This window comes from Carcharhinus amblyrhynchos, chromosome 21 (genome assembly GCF_965287045.1).
Source record: "Carcharhinus amblyrhynchos chromosome 21, sCarAmb.v2.hapA, whole genome shotgun sequence".
NCBI classification, from domain to species: Eukaryota; Metazoa; Chordata; class Chondrichthyes; order Carcharhiniformes; family Carcharhinidae; genus Carcharhinus; species Carcharhinus amblyrhynchos.
In genome coordinates, this window is record NC_137344.1 from 4,328,075 (window position 1) to 4,347,356 (window position 19,282).

The 19,282-nt window shown below is 41.5% G+C and overlaps 1 protein-coding gene across 2 annotated transcripts in view; it reads left to right on the forward strand.

Moving 5' to 3' along the window:
* suz12b (SUZ12 polycomb repressive complex 2 subunit b) overlaps positions 1–19,282 on the forward strand; it is a 77,157-nt gene that overhangs the window by 43,699 nt on the left and 14,176 nt on the right. For both annotated transcript variants that reach the window (XM_080209302.1, XM_080209303.1), the window contains exons 6-12: positions 503–588; positions 2,258–2,489; positions 4,286–4,388; positions 7,542–7,647; positions 7,989–8,166; positions 15,531–15,619; positions 16,742–16,885. In XM_080209302.1, coding sequence (XP_080065428.1) covers positions 503–588; positions 2,258–2,489; positions 4,286–4,388; positions 7,542–7,647; positions 7,989–8,166; positions 15,531–15,619; positions 16,742–16,885 — 938 coding nt within the window. The remainder of the gene's footprint in view (positions 1–502; positions 589–2,257; positions 2,490–4,285; positions 4,389–7,541; positions 7,648–7,988; positions 8,167–15,530; positions 15,620–16,741; positions 16,886–19,282) is intronic.

The window sequence follows — 19,282 nt, forward strand, 5'->3', positions numbered from 1 at the left end:
CTCGCTCTGCGCATCGGCTTTGTAACATTAAGTATGGAGTAAAATTATATCTTTTATTTCAACATTAAATTCTGCTCTAAAGATCTGCTCTAAATTTGCCACTCAGTAGTAAGCATGTTGAAGTCAAAAATAGTTTCTGACCTCCCAGGTCACAACAACATCCAGATAGAGAGTTACAAATGGAACCTGTTAGTTTGCCAATATCCTGTTGCGGTTCAGCTAGGAGTTGCAAGAGGGGTAACCCCCAGTGACATCTTTGTGTGCAAGTGCCAGCCTTATACTTGATACCTTTTGATGGCTGGCAGAGGTTTAGTTTACTGTGGAAAGGCAGGTATGACCTTGTGTCCTGATCTGTGGTACAAAGTGAAACATGAATGTATTAATTCAACTTGATTGGTATATTGCTCTTGTAAATAAATCTTTGAACAGTGTCATATTTAGATTAAATTGAATTGATCTTAATGAATTGGAACTTTTAACTCTTATTTGAATCTTTCTGTAGAAAAGCCATCTCAAAACTCAGAGAACGAACAAAACTCTGTATCCCTGGAGGTGCTACTTGTTAAAGTCTGTCACAAAAAACGTAAGGTAGAGTATAGAGATCTTATTATCTTAACCTGACATGTCACCTGGGATACTTGTATCATTGTATATTGATTAGTGAAAACTGGGACAACTTTACACACTTCAATCTCCAATAACCCTGGTGAAGGTACTTAATTGAGGAAAAGTAATGTGGAATGTAATATTTCATTTGATTTGACTTTCTGACAGTTCAGGGAGCAAGATTCCTCGGATTAAATGAGTTGGACGAAATTGGTAATAAAATGTATTGGAATAGATCTGGCGCCTTAATTGGCCATTATATTTTCTGCTTTCACTTTTATATCTGGCAAACGTATCTGCCCTTTTCAAGACCCTGTCCAGCTGACGATCTGTTTAAATAAATAGCTCAAAAGAATCTCATGTCCACATTGCAACTAAAGCCTGTGATTTTAGTATGGGACACCTTTGCAGTCTTTACCTGTAGTATGTGGGGAAAAACATCCCCCTCTTATTTTGTCACAAAGCTTAGACAAAATTAGTCTAATGTATGTAGCTTTCATAGTGAGGTGTCTGGTTTGGACTGACTTGAGATAATTGTGTAGTTGAAATTGCTGTTTGTATGTTCAATTGAGGCAAAGATGTTATTTGAATGGATATGGCACTAAGTTGTGCTGATTTGGAGACCTGGTGCAGATACGATGGGCTGAATAGCCTGCACCATGACAATTCTGATTCTATGAAATTGAATCCTTTGCCCAATTAAATGATAAAATGGGTTCGTTTAAACATTATTTCTCTCATTTTGCTAAATGCACTCACTTGTGCTGTGATATACCTTTACGGATGCCAGTATCCCTATTGCCCCTCATGAAAGCAAAATACTGTGAATGCTGGAATCCGAAACAAAAACAGAAAATGCTGGAAAATGTCAATAGGTCTGACAGCATCTGTGGAGAGAGAATAGAGTCAATGTTTCTGACGAAGAGCCATCCAGATTTGAAATGTTGGCTCTATTCTTTCTCTTCTGAGACTTTCCAGCATTTTGTTCCTATGGCACTTGTTCAAGTGTTTCTTTGTATATGAGCTTGGAATGTTATCAAAGCTGAACGTCAAAAGCAGTCTTCACCCGTTGTCACTGCAAATGGGGGTTTTCTGATGGGGTTGCTGAAGTGAGGAGGAACAAAAAAATTAGATGATTTCTCCTCTTCCGTCCCCTCCCCCCTCCAATTAATTCATGGAATGTGGATGTCACCGGCAAGGCTAGCATTTGTTGGCCAATCCTGAATCCCCTCTAAAGGTAGTAATAGGCCACCTTAAATATAATTGAGTGGCTTTCAGATGGCAGTTAAGAGACAGCCATATTGCTGAGTCTAGAGTCACATGTAAACCAGACTGGCTAAATTGTTCCCTGTTTTAAGAACTATTGATCCCTTCTAGTCATGGGCTGATATCATTGGGAAAAGGAACAATTCAATGTGCTTTAATATTTTGGTAATTCCCTTGTTGTCTCTGTTCATGTCTACCCCAGCTCACATTAGGTTAATTATTGGGGATTTTAGAACCTAAGTTGGTCACCTACAATAAATCACTTGTTCAAAACATTTAGTAAGACGACTGCCTTGGCATTCTTAGTTTGATTTTTAAGTATGTAATTATTTTTGCAAGTGTTGCAGTTTGAGCAGATAGTTCACTAACTTCATTTCTTTTCAAGGATGTTAGTTGCCCTATCAAGCAAGTGCCTACAGGTAAAAAGCAGGTGCCTTTGAACCCAGACAACAGCCAATCCAAACCAGGCAACTGTCCTTCCCTAGCAGTCCCTAGCAACGAGTTTGAACCTAGCAACAGCCATATGGTAAAATCCTATTCATTGCTGTTCAGAGTGACCCGTCCAGGCAGGAGGGAAGTGAATGGACTGACCAATGGAGAGATTAATGAAAATATTGGTAAGTGTGTTTTCTCATGAGGTTGAGATGAAGTATTTGTTCTGGCTGAAACTTTAAATAATTAGCATTGAGACTTTGGCTTGTGCTAATCAACACTCTGCTTATCAATATGTGCAGATTTAATTTGAAGAAGTTTGAATGTATCTTGCTTTTCTCTAGGAATTGTTGGTACCTTTGTTTGGGAGCTTAAACCTTGAGGAACCATTTGAAAAGCAAGATGTTCCTTCCGAATTCTAAAAATCTTGCCATTTATTAAATTATTGAAGCCATCTTGCATTTGAAATGTGCAAAAGAGAATGAAGATTCTACTTTTATAGAGAATCTTCCATAATATCATAGTCTTTCATAGCCATTCAAATATTTTTGAACTGCAGTTACTATTTTAGGAAAATATGGCAGCTGATTTGTGCACAGCAAGATCCAACAAATGGGAGCTAAATGACCAGATTTGTTTTTGAGTCGCTGAGAGAGAATTACCAGTTTCTGATAGAAATTAGTACAGTGTTCTGCCTCAGGTGTGAGTGCTACCACTGATCGATGGCTGACAAGTGGCCTTTGTGAAATTGGCTTAAACCTTTTTTCTTTTGGCACGGTCACCATAGCTTATTAAAGACATTTTGCAGTTTTTTAAGAGCACTTGGATTAAATGTTACAAGTCCTAGTTTAATAGTATTTTCAGTAATGCTTCTGTCTAAACATTGTAGGCACATATCAACTTAATTTTACTTTTCAGCAGAACTCTTATTAAATGTATGAGCCATTGCACTTCCATTTGACACACTATTTCCCCCAGCCCCCTTTAAACCAATATTTCCACCACTGCCACCAATAAGAACTTGGTGTGCTTATTTGCAGATTCTGTTCTGATCATTCAGTGTGGAGTTAGTGGGTGTAAATTGGAATAGGAATACTACGATGATTAAACTGGCCAGTCAGTTTTTCAGTGATCATTTCCCACCTCTTACGTTCTCTCCCTTCCTCGAGGCATAAGCCTATTTTTTTTTGGCCTTGGATTTATTGAATAGCTTAGACAGCCACTGACCAGCAGTCTACGGGCAACATGTCAGCTCAGTGACTATCACTGTCTGCTGTGCAGTTACAGGGACCTGGGTCAGATCTCTGGCTTGGATCAATGTCTGTGGGAGTTTGCACGTTTTCCCTGTGCTTGCGCGGGTTTTCTCCGTGTGCTCCGGTTTCCTCCCACATCCCAAAAACGTGCTTTTTAGGTTGATTGGTGTCAATAAATTGTCCCTGAATTGGATCTCCCTTAATCTGGCGCACATATAATTCCCTAAATTTGCACCTCCTTTATTGTGGAGTTCCACTAGAGGTAGACAAAAACGTCGATGATCGGCGAAAGACTTGAATAAGGCACTCTGAGTGTCAAAATGGGCGGCGTGGGCTTGTAGGGCCTGTTTCCTGTGCTGTGCTGTCCATTGTTCTTTGTACTAAAATTGTTACATTCTGTTAAAAACCTGTTTTTACTAATGTTTGGTAATTAAGCCCTGAAGCTCTAGTTTATAACTGGTTCCTGTTGAGGTGCAACTGTCACACAAGTCACCATTAACAACACAAACTGGAAAACCGAATGTTCGTGTTCTGAATTATGTGGGTTCAAACTTGTTGCCAGCGTTATGATTTTTTAGCTTCTACACTATTCAATGTTGTTGCACTAAACTGTTTCTGGAAGGTTTACATGCATTTGCTTAGAAACAAATGTGTCAGTGTGTTGTTCTGATAACCTCATCCTATGGTAACTGAAATCGCCACTCCTGATGTGAAACTTTTGTCTTTAGAAGTAACCGATGAGCTTCCTAGTAGGCGAAAGCGAAATTCGTCTCACAAAGATGATGGGGAGAAAACCTTCGTAGCTCAGATGACCGTTTTTGATAAAAATAGGTAAGAATACAGCCAAGTTGTCAGTATGACATCCTGGTGAAAGGGGTGTATGTACATTACCATGTTGGCATTGCATCCTGCATTCATATGGGCAGTGCTAGCTAAATCAGGCACGTAAAAACTTAGAAATTGAAAAAAAACTAAACGTGGGTCTTGATCCTAAGTGATAGGCCTGTGATTATTTCTCTTTAAGAAGTCTCAACACCAGGTTAAAGTCCAACAGGTTTATTTGATAGCAAACGCCACTAGTTTTTCGGGCTTTGCCTCTTCGTCAGGTGAGTGGGAAGTTCTGATCACAAACAAGGCATATGAAGGCACACATTCAGTTTACAGAGTACTGATTAGAATGTGAGTCTTTACAGCTAATCAAGTCTTAAAGGTGCAGACAATGTGAGTGGAGATAGCATTAAGCATGGGTTAAAAAGATGTGTATTGTCTCCAGACAGGGCAGAGAGATGTTGCAAGCCCAGGCAAGTCATGGGGGTTACAAATAGTGTGACATGAACCCAAGATCCTGGTTGAGGCCGTCCTCGTGTGCGGAACTTGGCTATCAGTTCCTGCTCTGCGACTGCGCTGTTGTATGTCGTGAAGGCTGCCTTGGAGAACATTTACCCGAAGACTTGAGGCTGAATGCCCGTGACCACTGAAGTGTTCGGCAATAGGAAGAGAACATTCTTGCCTGGTGATTGTCGAGTGGTGTTCATCCGTTGTTGTAACGTCTGCATGGTCTCCCCAACATACCATGCCTCGTGACATCCTTTCCTGCAATGTATCAGGTAAACAACCTGGCCGAGTTGCAAGAGTATGTACCGGGTACCTGATGGATGGTGTTCTCACATGAAATGATAGCATCTGTGTTGATGATCCAGCATGTCTTGCGGAGGTTGCTGTGGCAGGGTTGTGTGGTGTCATGGTCACTTCTCCTGAAGGCTGGGTAGTTTGTTGCAGTCAGTGGCCTGTTTGAGGTTGTGTGGTTGTTTGAAGGCAAGAAGTGGAGGTGTGGGGATGGCCTTGGCGAGATGTTTGTCTTCATCAATGACATGTTGAAGACATGTTGAAGATGTTATAGCTTCTACGTTCCAGGGAAGTACTGGACGACGAAGGAGACTCTGTCCACTGTGTCCTGTATTTGTCTTCTGAGGAGGTCGGTGCGGTTTTTCGCTGTGGTGCGTTGGAACTCTCGATTGACGAGTCGAGTGCCATTTCCTGTTCTTATGAGGCCATCTTTCAGCGTCTGGAGGTGTCTGTTGTGGTCTCCTCATGTGAACAGACCCTGTGTATACGGAGGGCTTGTCGTCCGGGATGGCTTCTTTAATGTGTTTGGGGTGGAAGCTGGAGAAGTGGAGCATTGTGAGGTTATCTGTGGGCTTGCGGTACAGTGAGGTGCTGAGGTGACAGTGCTTAACGGAGATGCGTGTGTCCAAGAATGCAACCAATTCTGGACAATAGCCCATGGTGAGTTTGATGGTGGGATGGAACTTGATGTCGTTGTATAGTTGTTTCAGTGATTGAAACAACTCCACATTATTATTTCCTTTGGTAGATTCTTCCCAAAGACAATCCCATAACGGAACAAAGTTTGTTGACGCACCGTCTTGGAAGCAAATGGCCTTTGTAGCTTGTGTGAATGGCTACCTCGTGTTTTGTGTACACTTGGTCTTAAATGATCTGTCAGTGCTTGAATATACAACAGTTAATGGGGTTTGAGAAGGAAAGATATGTGCTTGCATTTTTACTGGGTTGCTCAAATAAGGATGGTGCTTTCTTTGAGTATGCATTGGAACTGCAAGCTTGTGCATAAAACACAGGAAGAGCAAGCTCTTGCGGCATTCATTCACTAAATCTAGTGAAGGGAAAATGGCCAAAGTACTTGCACTTAGCCAAGTGGTTAGCAGTGGACCTGAACTGAATGGTTGGCCACTCAATTTTTAACTAACAACCACTGTGTGAATGTGTACATCATTTCTTGGCTGTGTTTGCATGTTGGGGTTGTGATCTCTCTTTATAGCTTGTTATTTATAGACTAGTTGCTGCAGGTTTGTCTTCAGTTCTACAGATGATGTGCACACATGCTTTGCAAAGCAGCAAGTTAGAAAAAAATTCAGAGAAACAGACATATGTGGTGAGGGTAGTCTGGGGAGATGGTACAAATGTTTTAATTGGCTCCTTTATCTATTTTTTTGAAATTATTGCTAATAGTGGATAGAAAAATGTGCATTTATAATATGATGGGATTTAGCAGTGTATGAATGTAGGAGCAGGAAGCAGGCTGTTTCCAGTGAACACAAATTCAGTTTAGATTTACACACCTTTGAATTAAAGCAGTCCCCTTTGAGCTTCTAAAATGTGGAATTTTCCATTTGAGAGAAGGTAGCTCTCAGGTTTATTAATTGCGAATCTGCCAATTGATATCTTTTGAATGATATTTCAATTGTGCCTCTATTAATCATTTTTACCAAAATTACTTGTGTTGCTGATCTATGGAAAACTATGATAAGGCATCTTTAGGTGAATGAAGATTGACTGCAATGAGGGGCATTTCACTTGTGGACAAAGTAGTCCCTCCACTGGGTGTGGAACTGGTGTGAGAGCCAGAAATTCCATGGACTTCAGGGGTATTTGGACCATTCCAATGAATGGTGAATTTCATCCTGCCCCCACCCCATGCACACATGCTCCTGGGTAGAATTATCAAAGTACTTGTGGTGGACTTCGGTGGAGAAGTTCATTTGATTTGAGCGTGGGCCCTGGATGTTTTTAACTGACTGCATCACCCATTCATAGAGTTATAGAAGATTACAGCATGGAAATGGGCCCTCCTGCCCAACTTGTCCATGCTGCCTTTTTTTTAGAAGCCCCTAAGCTAATTCCAATTGCCTGCATTTGGTCCATATCCCTGTATATCCACCTTACCCATACAACTTTTTAAATGCTTCTTAAAAGACAAAACTGTACCCACCTCTACTATTACCTCAGGCAGCTTGTTCCAGACACACAACACACAATTTGAATTTTAAAATCCAATTAGTTGAATTGAGTTTTCTATCTTCAGTAACGTTGTGGGGTGGGCCCTGCTCATTGTCATCACTGCTACATAATCAGATTTTATGCAGATAATTGTAGCCCCTTCAATCTACCGGTGTTGATTTGCAGGCGGTTGCAGCTCCTTGATGGGGAGTATGAAGTAGCCATGCAGGAAATGGATGAATGCCCTGTCAGCAAGAAAAGAGCAACATGGGAAACCATTCTGGATGGGAAGGTATGTATTTGCACCCCCCTTCCCCGCCCCAAGTCATTTCACCGCCATGTGTTGTAGTGCTGAATTGTTGTTTCCTGGATTCATTATACACTCTTTCCTGAGACTGACTGGTTAGATTTTCAACTTGCTGCATAGGCATAATGCTGGCATTTCACATCCACTGCTTGTTTCCTTTTACCATTTCCATTTGTTGGCTGAGCATCTTGTATTGCCCATTTTACACGAGCAACAAGTTGAAAATCTACCCTACGGTTTCTATTCTGATATGAGACGCTGCTTGTTAATATTTTGAAACTGTCAAGTGTTTTATTCTAATTAATACCTTGCTTTTTATTTTACAGCGGTTACCTCCTTTTGAAACCTTTTCTCAGGGTCCTACGCTCCAGTTCACCCTTCGATGGACAGGAGATGCTGCGGACAGATCCACAGCACCAGTTGCTAAGCCTCTTGCAACTCGCAATACAGATACCACAGCTGCAGAGACTAAGCTCAACTCGGTAAAACCAGCACAGACCCTAGGTAAGAACATATTTGATTTATTGTCACGTGTTAACATACAGTGAAAAGTATTGTTTCTTGTGCGCTATTTGGACAAAGCATACTGTTCGTAGAGAAGGAAAGGAGTGCAGAATGTAGTGTTACAGTCGTAGCTAGGGTTTAGACAAAGATCAATTTAATGCAAGATAGGTCCATTCAAAAGTCTGATAGCAGCAGGGAAGAGGCTGTTCTTGAGTCAGTTGGTGAGTGACCTCAGACTTTTGTATCTTCCTGATGGAAGAAGGTGAAAGAGAGAATGTCTGGGTGCCAGGGGTCCTTAATTATGCTGGCTGTTTTGCTGAGGCAACAGGAAGTGTAGACAGTGTCAATGGATGGGAGGCTGCTTTGCATGATGGATTGGGCTATATTCATGACCTTTTGTCATTCCTTGTGGTCTTGGGCAGAGCAGGAGCCATATCAAGATGTGATACCGTAAAAAGCAGTCTTTCTGGTTGTGCATCAGTAAAAGTTGGTGAGAGTCGTAGCCGACATGCCAAATTTCCTTTGTCTTCTGAGAAGGTTGATAAGCTTACTTAACTATAGTATTGACATAAGATTTTCTAGTGTTTGTTCATAAAGGTTTTGATTTCAATCCTGTATGTGAGCTGTAAATGACTGTTGTTGATTGATCGTGGTCTGATGTGAATGATGGAAGAGGCTCGGTGATCTCCCTCACCATTGAATGAATACATTTAATTATAAAAACTATGTTTAGGGTGTTGGCATCAATGAGGTTGGTATCCATTGGCCGTCCCTAGATAGCTGAGGAGGGGTTCTTTATGGCGATTTGATAAAACTGAGTGACTCATTCAACCATTACAAAGGCAGTTAAGTCAACCATGTTGTGTAAGACTGGAGCCATGTAGATACAGACCAGATGAGTGTGACAGTTTTCTTAAAACATTAGTGAAGCAAGTGGGATTTTTAACTTTAATCCAACAGTTTCAGGGACACCTTAAAAACTGATGCAAGCATTTTATTTCTAGATGTTTAAAAAACTTGATTGAAATTGTTGACAGGATCTAAACCCTAGTTTTCATTATTGGTCCAGTAATGTAACCACTAATTGTCTATCATATAGTGAAAGGAGGCTTTTGTTAATGGATGGGGAAGTGGTTTCAGATTCCCCCTGTGTTATTCTGTATAAGCAGACCTCCAAGTTTAAACGTGTGTCACCTGCATTGTTTTCCAGAGTATCTTTAATGGAAATACAAATTAATTTTGCATTTAACAAAGAATGCTTGGGATGCTGGTAGAAAGCTTGCAGTCTAAGGAAGAGAAATTTGTATTTTATATGGCACCTTTTTGTGTCCTTGGTTTGTGGTTTCACTACCATTGAATCAGTGAGTATCATTGTTGACAAATGTGGCCAATTTGTACGTGGATTGCTCCATCAACAACAATAAGGCAAGTGACCAATTGATCTGTTTTGTTGATGCTGATTATGGGGCAAATCCTGATCCCTACCATGTAGAAGGAGGCCATTTGGTCCATTGAACCTGCACCGAAAGAACCCTATCTCTGTAACCCCACTTATTTATCCTGCTAATCTCCCTAACCTAGACATCTTGTGACACTAAAAGGGCAATCGAGCACGGCCAATCAACCTAACCTGTGCATCTTTCAGACTGTGGGAGGAAACCAGAACACCCGGAGGAAACCCTTGCAGATGCGGGAGAAGGTGCAAACTCCCCACACAGTGGCCCAAGCTGGGAATCAAACTCGGGTCCCTGGCGTAATGAGGCAGCAGTGCTAACCACTGTGCCAGCATGCCACTCAGGACACTTGAGGGCAGACAGAGCCTCAGATTAATACCTCACCTGAAAGATGACCCGCCCGTGCAGTATCGAGGGAGCTCTGAATTGTATTCCTGCGTGCTCTGCACTATGGTGCCTAACTTGAATTACAGTTAGTGTTTCTTGTGCACAGTTGTTTGATTTAACAGTTCAAATGTTTGGATGGAAATTAATTTCTTTATAAATGTATGCTTGATGCCTGTTAAATCGTGGTGTTTCAATTTTGTCACATTGAACATGTGTAATCAGCCTGGTCTATTAATATAGTCTCTCCTCAATTTGGTGAAGCTTGCCTATTGCTGCTTTAATTATACTTACTTTGGTAATAGATTTGATGTTGCCTTTACATCATGTGTACCCTCAGTGATTTTAAATTGTTAAATGAAATTCTGTTTTGATTGAAACTAAGTATTTGCGTTATGGGAAAGGAATGTAGCATTCAGCAAAGCAAAATTTCTTAGACTCTAGAGTCTGCACAGACCAATCATTTTGACTGAAGAATGGAAGGGCACAAAGGGATCCTGAGTTTTCTTTGCCTGCTCTTTGCCTGACACAGTGCGCATGGATCCAGGAATAAAATCTAAATATCCATTAGTGTTGTACTGGTTAATAACTTTAAAGGAAGGAAACTATAGATAATTTGTACGCCCGTTTCAATTAATCAGGAAAATCAAATGGATTGTAAATAATTTTTACAAATATGTTAAATGAAAAGCAGCTAAAGTAAATGCCTGCCCCTTGGAGGCAGAGATGAGAGATTTTTGTGGAATGAGGAAATGGCAGAGACATTGAACAAATGTTTGCCTTCACAGTAGAAATTGAAAGGGCACTTGAGAGGAACAGACTTGCAGGGCTATGGTAATAAAATGGGGAGATGGGACTGACTGGTTTGTTCTATGGAGAGCTGCATGGATTCTGGGCTGAATGGCCTTCTGTGCTTCAATGATTGTATTTTAAGACACAAATCATGTACCATAACTAGGGGGTAGCCAAGATGGGGAGTGGTTATAGGAGAAAAGAACTTGAAGTAACTGATATCTGCAGAGAGAAAGTATTGGAGAAATTTAAAAGACAAAAAGCTGACAAACCCCCACATCCAGGTGTTCTGAAAGAGATTGGAAAGTTAGCAAATGTAATAGCTCTATTCAAGAAAGGAGGGGAGAAAACTATGAAATACAGTCAATAGCCTGACATCAATAAGTGGGAAATGCTGAAATAGAATGTCTTAATACACCAAGAAAACATGCATGGTTTAACAGAAAGAAGATTGTCTTTGACAAATGCATTAGTATTTTGAGGCTGTAATTAAAAACAGATCGGATCTAATTTAGTTTCCAAAGGCCTTTGAGTGTCACATAGAAGGTTATGGGTGATTTGTTGGTAGGATAGAGGATTGGGCAACGGACACGAGAGCATAGAGATAAATATCCCTATGTATAAGCATTAGGGCCTGTGACCAGCAGTGTGCCTCAGGGATGAGTGCTGGGTCCAGTGTTATTTGTTTTTTTATATTAATGATTTGGGTGAGAATATAGGAGGCATGATTAGTAAGTTTGCAGATGACAAGATTGGTGGCATAGTGGACAGTGAAAAAAGTTGTCTCCAACTGTAACAGGATCTTGATCAATTGGGCCAGTGGGCTGACGAGTGACAGGTGGAGTTTAATTTAGACAAATGTGAGGTGCTGCGTTTTGATAAATTAAACCAGGACAGAACTTACTCAGTTCATGGTAGGGTGGTGGGGAGAGTTACAGAACAAAGAGATCTAGAGCTACACGTTCATAGCTCCTTGAAAGTGGAGTCACAGGTGGACAGAGTGGTGAAGAAGGCATTCGGTGTGCTTGGTTTCACCGGTCAGAACACTGAATACAGGAGTTGGGTCGTCTTCTTGAAGTTGTACAAGACGTTAGTAAGGCCATACTTGGAATACTGTGTGCAATTCTGGTCACCCTATTGTAGAAAGGATATTATTAGATTAGAAAGAGTGCAGAAAATATTTACTAGGATGCTATTGGGACATGATGGTTTGAGTAATAAGAGGCTGGATAGACTGGGACATTTTTCCTCTGGAGCGTAGGAGGCTGAGGGGTGATGTTATAGAGGTCTATAAAGTAATGAGGGGCACAGATCAGCTAGATAGTCAATATCTTTTCCCAAAGATTGGGGAGCCTAAAACTAGAGGGCATAGGTTTAAGGTAAGAGGGGAGAGATACAAAAGTGTCCAGAGGGGCAATTTTTTCTCAGAGGGCGGTGAGTGTCTGGAACAAGCTGCTAGAGGTAGTAGTAGAAGCAGTTACAATTTTGTCTTTTTAAAAGCATTTAGATAGTTATATGGGTATGATGGGTATAGAGGGATATGGGCAATTGGATTAGCTTAGGGGTTTAAAAAAGGGGCGGCATGGATAAGTTGGGCCCAAGGGTCTGTTTCCGTACTGTAAACCTATGACTCTAAATTGGCAGGCTACAACTACTGGAATCCTGCATCAGCTATTTGCAGTCCATGTTAATGACTTGGACAAAGAGGCTGAGAATGATGAATCTAGATTCAGTCAAGGCAGAATTGAACATATTTGATGGACCAGGGAGTCGAGGGTTATGGGAGGCCGACGTGAAATTGAAGTCAAGATCACAGCCAGGTCAACCATGATATTATTGAATGGTGGAGCAGGCTTGACAGGCTGAATGGCTATTCCTGCTCCTAAGTCCTATCTTCCTATGCTTATAGACTGTACAAAGCTAGATGGGAATATAAGCGGTAAGGAAGGTGCAAAGGCAATGCAAAGATGCTGCAATATCGACAAATTGGGCAAGAAAGCAGATGTATAATGTGGGCAAAACTTAAGTAAAACTGAATTGTTTCTCTATACATGTGAGTGTGTATATGTACAGGAATTAAAGTTAGCAGATCCTGATGAATTTGGGTATGAGAATTGCTGTTGCATTTCATCTTGCCTATTGAACCTCACTTGCCGCTTATTTGTGCTTTATTGTTAACAATTCACTCTGTCTAAAGCTCATTTCATTTTTGAATTTGAGTGAAATCGAATTTAGATCTTGAGCCAATTCGAAGCAAGTATTGGACTGGAATTTTCCATTCTTGGGACCTTTCTGTTGTAGTTTTAAATCAGTATATCATTGACCAAACGTTGAATATTTGTGAAGCTGCTATTCTGTGCTCAATGCATGAGAAAACCATCGTTGAAGACTTTATTTAATGAAGCATTCATAGTGGAGTGCAGAAAAGCAATAATATTCACATCATTCAATATACTTTCTCCAATCTGATATTTTAAGAAATTTTAACCTTAACAGTAGAATCCTTTCCATGCAGAAGAAAACCATTCAGCCCATCGAGCCTGCACCGATGACAATCCCACCCTGGCCTTTTTCCCGTAACCCCATGTATTTACCCTGGGGCACTAAGGGTCAATTTGCATACCTAATCTAATCAACCTAACCTGCATATATTTGGACTGTGGGGGGAAACCGGAGCACCCAGAGGAAACCTATGCAGGCAGAGGGAGAATGTGCAAACTCCACAGACAGTGACCTGAGGCTGGAATTGAACCTAGGTCCCCGGTGCTGTGAGGCAGCACCGTTAGCCACAGTGCCGCCCTAACTAAAATAAATCTGTATATCCACCAGAATCTGAGCATTGGAGCTGATTTGCTATTGAGACTTTGTGGGATTTTAACTGCTGTCTGGATGATCTCAGGTTGTGGCTGATGATGGGTGAAATTTATATTCTCTGGGAAGTCTGTTAATTGGCTTCACTGCACATTGTTTTTCATTGTCCCCTCTCTCCATTTGGGTTGTGGGTGTGCTCATTGAGCAACTAAAATTTATAGAGCTCTTCTGTCTGTTTCAGTTATCAAAGCTCTCAGGAATTCTGTTGCATATGTGGTCACTGGGGAGAAATTGACTTTTTAGGAACCAGTTTAAAGAACAAAAACTCTGGGGTAGGTATAGCTTTAGACAGGGAACACTGTCACTCTAAAATCTGCTATAGCCCCAACATATGTTATTTTCTGCACAAATTACATTTAGTCAAAGTTTTACAGCTCAGCTACAGAGGCTTTTTGGCCCATCATGTCTGTGCCAGTGATCAAGCACTTATCAATTCTAATCCCGTTTTCCTGCACTTGATCCGTAACCTTGTTTGCGTGACATTTTGAGTGCTCATCTAAATGGTCCTTGGATGTTGAGAGGTTCTGCTTCTACCACCCTTTCAGGCAGCGAGTTCTAGATTCTCACCACCCTCTAGGTGCAAAGGTTTTTTGTCAGTTTCCCTCTAAATCTAAACTTAAATCTATGCCCACTGATTATTGACCCCCTTACTAAGCGCAGAGTTTCTTCCTTTCTGCCCTATTATATCCCACATTATTTTCTGCACTTCAATCAGATTTCCCTCCACCTTCCCTGCTCTAAGGAAAACAACCATCGTCTTTTCAGCCTCTCTTCATAGTTGAAACACTCCAGCCCAGGTAACATCCTGATGAATCTCCTCTGCACTCGCTCTCATGCATCATATCCTTCCTATTGTGTAGCGACCAGAACTGCACACAGTACTCCAGCAGTTGCCTAATGAGCGTTTTATACAGCTCCATCATAACCTCCCTGTTCTTGTATTCTGTGCCTCAGCTAATAAAAAAAGTATTCAATATGCCTTCTCAAACAACTTATTTACCTGTCCTGTTGCCTTCAGGATCTATGGGCATGTACCTCAAGGTATCTCTGGTCCTCTGTACTTCCCAGCGTCCTGCTGTTCATTGTGTATTCACTTGCCTTGCTCGTCCTCCCAAAATGCATCACCTCGCACCTTTCGGGGTTAATTTCCATTTGCTGCTACTCTGACCTTCCAACCAGCCCATCTATATCATCCTTTAAGGTTCTCCTCCTCAGTACTTACCACACCAATTTTCGTGTCATCTGCGAGCTTACTGATTACACCCTCCATATTCACATCTAGTTTCTAAATGTATTTCACTTCTGTCAAATCTCTCTTCATTCTCCTATCCTCTAAAGACAATATCCCAGTCTTTCCAACCTAACCTTGTGACTAAATAAAAACCATCTGAAAGTCAGTGTCGGATAAACAGCAGTGAAAATGTAGATCAGATCGGTGTTATTTTTTTTCAATCATGGGAGATGGGTGTCTGGCCGGGCCAGCATTTATTGCACATCCCTAGTTGCCCTTTAGAAGATAGTGGTGAACTACTGCCTTGAACCTCTGCTGTCCTGTGCAGTGGGTACACCCACAATGGTGTTCAGAGTTCTAGGATGTTGAAAGACAAATATTGGCCATGATACTGGGGTGAGCACCCCTGCTCTTTGAATAGAGCCACAGGATCCGTCACACAAACCTTAGAGGGCAGGTGTATGTTTTATGTCTCATCTGAAAGATAAGAAGAAGAACTGGCTACATAACATCATTGAAGGGCAACAGGGAATAGTACTTAGAAATAAACCCACTTGAAACAAGCTTGGGCAATATTAGCAGTGTGTGAATGAGAAATTACACATTAACGCTCCAATTTTTTTAATGCACAGCTGTAAAAGATTCTCTGACAACTGAACTTCAGACTAAAAAGGAACAAGTTTCAGTGGAGCCACGACAAAAATTAAGGATATTTTATCAGGTACGGTAATGTTTGTCATGCATGAAGATTGCTTGCTGCTTCATCTCAAAAGGATTTCCGCCCTCAGATGTATGTGAAAGTGCTCACCAATAGGCCAATGGCAATGTTTCAGTGGCATATAAAGCAGTCTGTCATTTGACAGACCCCACAACTTACAGTTTGACTGGTTCAGTTCATTTTTGATTTCTGCCTAGTTAAGTAGACGTATCCAAATTGGCATGACATGGTGGCACAGTGGTTAGCACTGCTGCATTACAGGTCCAGGGTCCCGAGTCGATTCCTGGCTGGATGGAAGCATAGAAAAACTACAGCACGATACAGGCCCTTTGGCCCCCAAAATTGTACCAAACATGTCCCCACCTTAGAGATTACTAGGCTTACGTATAACCCTCTATCATACTAAGTTCCATGTACTTATCTAAGTCTCTTAAAAGACCCTATCGAATCCACCTCCACCACCATTGGCCGGCAGCCGATTCCACGCACCCATCACCTGAGTGAAAAATTTACCCCTGACATCTCCTCTGTACCTACTCCCCAGCACCTTAAACCTGTGTCCTCTTGTGGCAACTATTTAACCCCTGGGAAAAAGCCTCTGACTATCCACTCAACATACCTCTCAACATCTTACACACCTCTATCAGGTCACCCCTCATCCTTCATGGATAACTGTCTGTGTAGAGTTTTCACATACTCCCCATGTCTGTGTGGGTTTCCTCTGGGTGGTCTGGTTTCCCCCTACAGTCCAAAGATGTGTGGATTGGGTTGATTGGCCATATTAAATTGCCCCTTAGTGTCCTGGGATGCGTAAGTTAGAGGGATTAGTGGGGTAAATGTGTGGAGTTACAGGGATAGAGCCTGGGAGGGTCGATGCAAACTCAATGGCTGAGTGGCAGCTTCCTGCATTGTAGGGATTCTAAATCCAACTATTTGAAATTTCTATCTATTGTAACGGGGCATGTACTTTATAGGAAAAAAAATAGAAGTCACTGTTTGTCATTAAGTATATTATCACCTGGTAGGTGAAGCAAATTTCCATTTTGTTTGCTATAAGGCTTTGAGCTTTTGATTTAGTTGAATCTTGTCTGTCATAATGTAAACGATTTGCATTTATTTTTGCAGTTTCTTTATAACAACAATACACGCCAGCAAACTGAAGCCAGAGATGATTTGCACTGTCCTTGGTGCACGCTGAACTGTCGGAAGCTATACAGTCTGCTTAAACACCTCAAGCTTTGCCATAGCAGATTTATCTTCAATTACGTGGTGTGTGCTCTTTATTGAAACCTCTTAAAGAGAACTTGCAACGATCTGAGAGTAGTCATGGTATTGTTGGTTGTTTTTCTTGGCAAGATTTATTCCTTTCCTTCGATATCAACAAGTCAGTTCACAACTTTGGATTTGATCCCAAGATGAGCTGCCAACCTCAGTTGTGCTCTCACTAAGACCACATTTCCACCCCCAGAATTTTTGCCCTCGTCTTCAACTCCTCTGCTGCTGAAACACTCATTGTGCTTTTGTTACCTCGATTGGACTATCCCAGCACATTGCACACTGGTTTCTCACATTCTTCCCCATTTTCTAAACTCTACTATCCAATTCTTTGCATGCAGCTCCTGTCTTTTAGAAACAGATCTCATTCCCTTATCTGTGCTCATTGACCTTTGTTATCTCCTGGTCTCATTGAGTTTGAAATTCTTGTTTTTTCAAATCCATCTATGGTCTGCTGCTCCTGATCTTTGTAATCTCCTACAGCATGCAGCCACCTGAGGCAAGTGTGCTTCAGTAATTCTGCCCTAAGGTGCATTCCCAGTTATAATTGCTCCAGCATTGATGGTGCTTCAGTTGCCTATGCCCCAAATGCGAAATACCGTCCCTACGTCACTGTACCTTGCTTTCCTTCTTGAAGACACTGGGTAAAGTTTCCTTTGTGGTTTGGTATCATAATTTGTTTTAGAATGCTCCTGTGAAGCACCTTAGGATGTTTAATTAGCTAACAGTGCTATATAAATACAAGTTGTTTTCCTCATCAGGTCCCCTGTTCCAAGATATAATCAACCATGATTAAGTGCAGAGAAGTGTTTGATTGGCAGGCACTTTAATGCAGGAATTGTTCAAAGGAACATTAGCATTTGTAATACGTTGTCTTGGCTATGATCAAATGACTCTGCATAAACCTGAAATTCAACATGGAACTTTAGTAGTCTTTACCCAAATGGACATGTTGCTGTTCCTGTGAGCAGCACTGTGGGTGTACTTGCAATGCATGGACAACACTGCTTCAAAATGGTGTCTTATAACCACCAGGAGCAGATCAGAATGGGCAACAGGGGTGATGCCATTAATGTCCATGTGAATCATTAAAGAAAAATTCAGGAAGCCCCAAATTTTTTATTTTATTTATTAAAGTTTGTTTATTAGTCACAAGTAAGGTTTACATTAACATTTCAGTGAAGTTACTGTGAAATTCCCCTTGTCGCCACACTCTGTGCTGTTCGGGTCAGTGTACCTAACTAGTATGTCTTTCAGGCTATGGGAGGAAACCCATGCAGGCATGGGGAGAACGTGCAGTCTCCACACAGACAGTGACCCGAGCCGGGAATCGAACCCGGGTCCCTGGAGCTGAGAGGCAACGGTACTAAACACCACACCACCCCAATCTAATCCAGGTTTAGATACTTTGAAATGTCTTACTGATTGCTGTAGATTCTTGCCTTGAATAGGATTGAAAATGATGCTGCTCTGCAGTTTAGGCATCTGATAAGCTCTTGAAATTTAATGTTTTTTTGGTTCAAGACATCAATGGTTTGATCCAAATTCCCCGTTGTGTGGGAAATCTGAAAGATGACGTTTACCTTAGTGATGGAAAGGGATAGGCATATAGCGAAGGGCAGAAGTTATAGCTGGGGGAAAGGTAATTATGAGGCTATTAGGAGAGATTTAGGATACATAAGGTGGAGTAGGAAATTGCAGGGGCTGGGAACATCTGAAATGTGGAGCTTAATAAAGGAGCAGCCACTGCGATAAATATGTACCTGTCAGGCAGGGAGGAAGTGGTCGAGCACGGGAACCGTGGTGTACTAAGGAAGTTGAATCTCTGATGAGGAGGAAGAAGGAGGCTTATGTAAACATGAGACGTGAAGGCTAAGTTAGGGTACTGAAGAGTTATAAATTAGCCAGGAAGAAGCTAAAGAGAGAGTTAAGAAGAGGACATGAGAAGACTTTGGTGGATAGGATCAAGGAAAATCCTAAAGCTTTCTACAGGTAGGTCAAGAATAAAAGATTGGTTAGGGCAAGATTAGGGCCAGTCAGAGACAGCAGTGGGAAGTTGTGTGTGAAGAGATAAGAGAGGCACTGAATGAGTATTTTTGTCAGTATTCACGCAGGAAAAAGTCAGTGTAGTCAAGGAGAATACTGCGATACCAGGTAGTAGACTAGACGGGATTGAAGTACATGAGGCGTTAGCAATTCTTGAGAGTATGAAGATAGATAAGTCCCCTGGGCCGGATGGGATTTACCCTAGGATTCTCTGGGAGGCTAGGGAGGAGATTGCAGAGCCTTTGGCTTTGATCTTCATGTCGTCATTGGCTTCAGGTATAGTGCTGGAAGACTGGAGGACAGCAAATGTTGTCCCCTTGTTCAAGAAGGGGAGTAGAGACCATC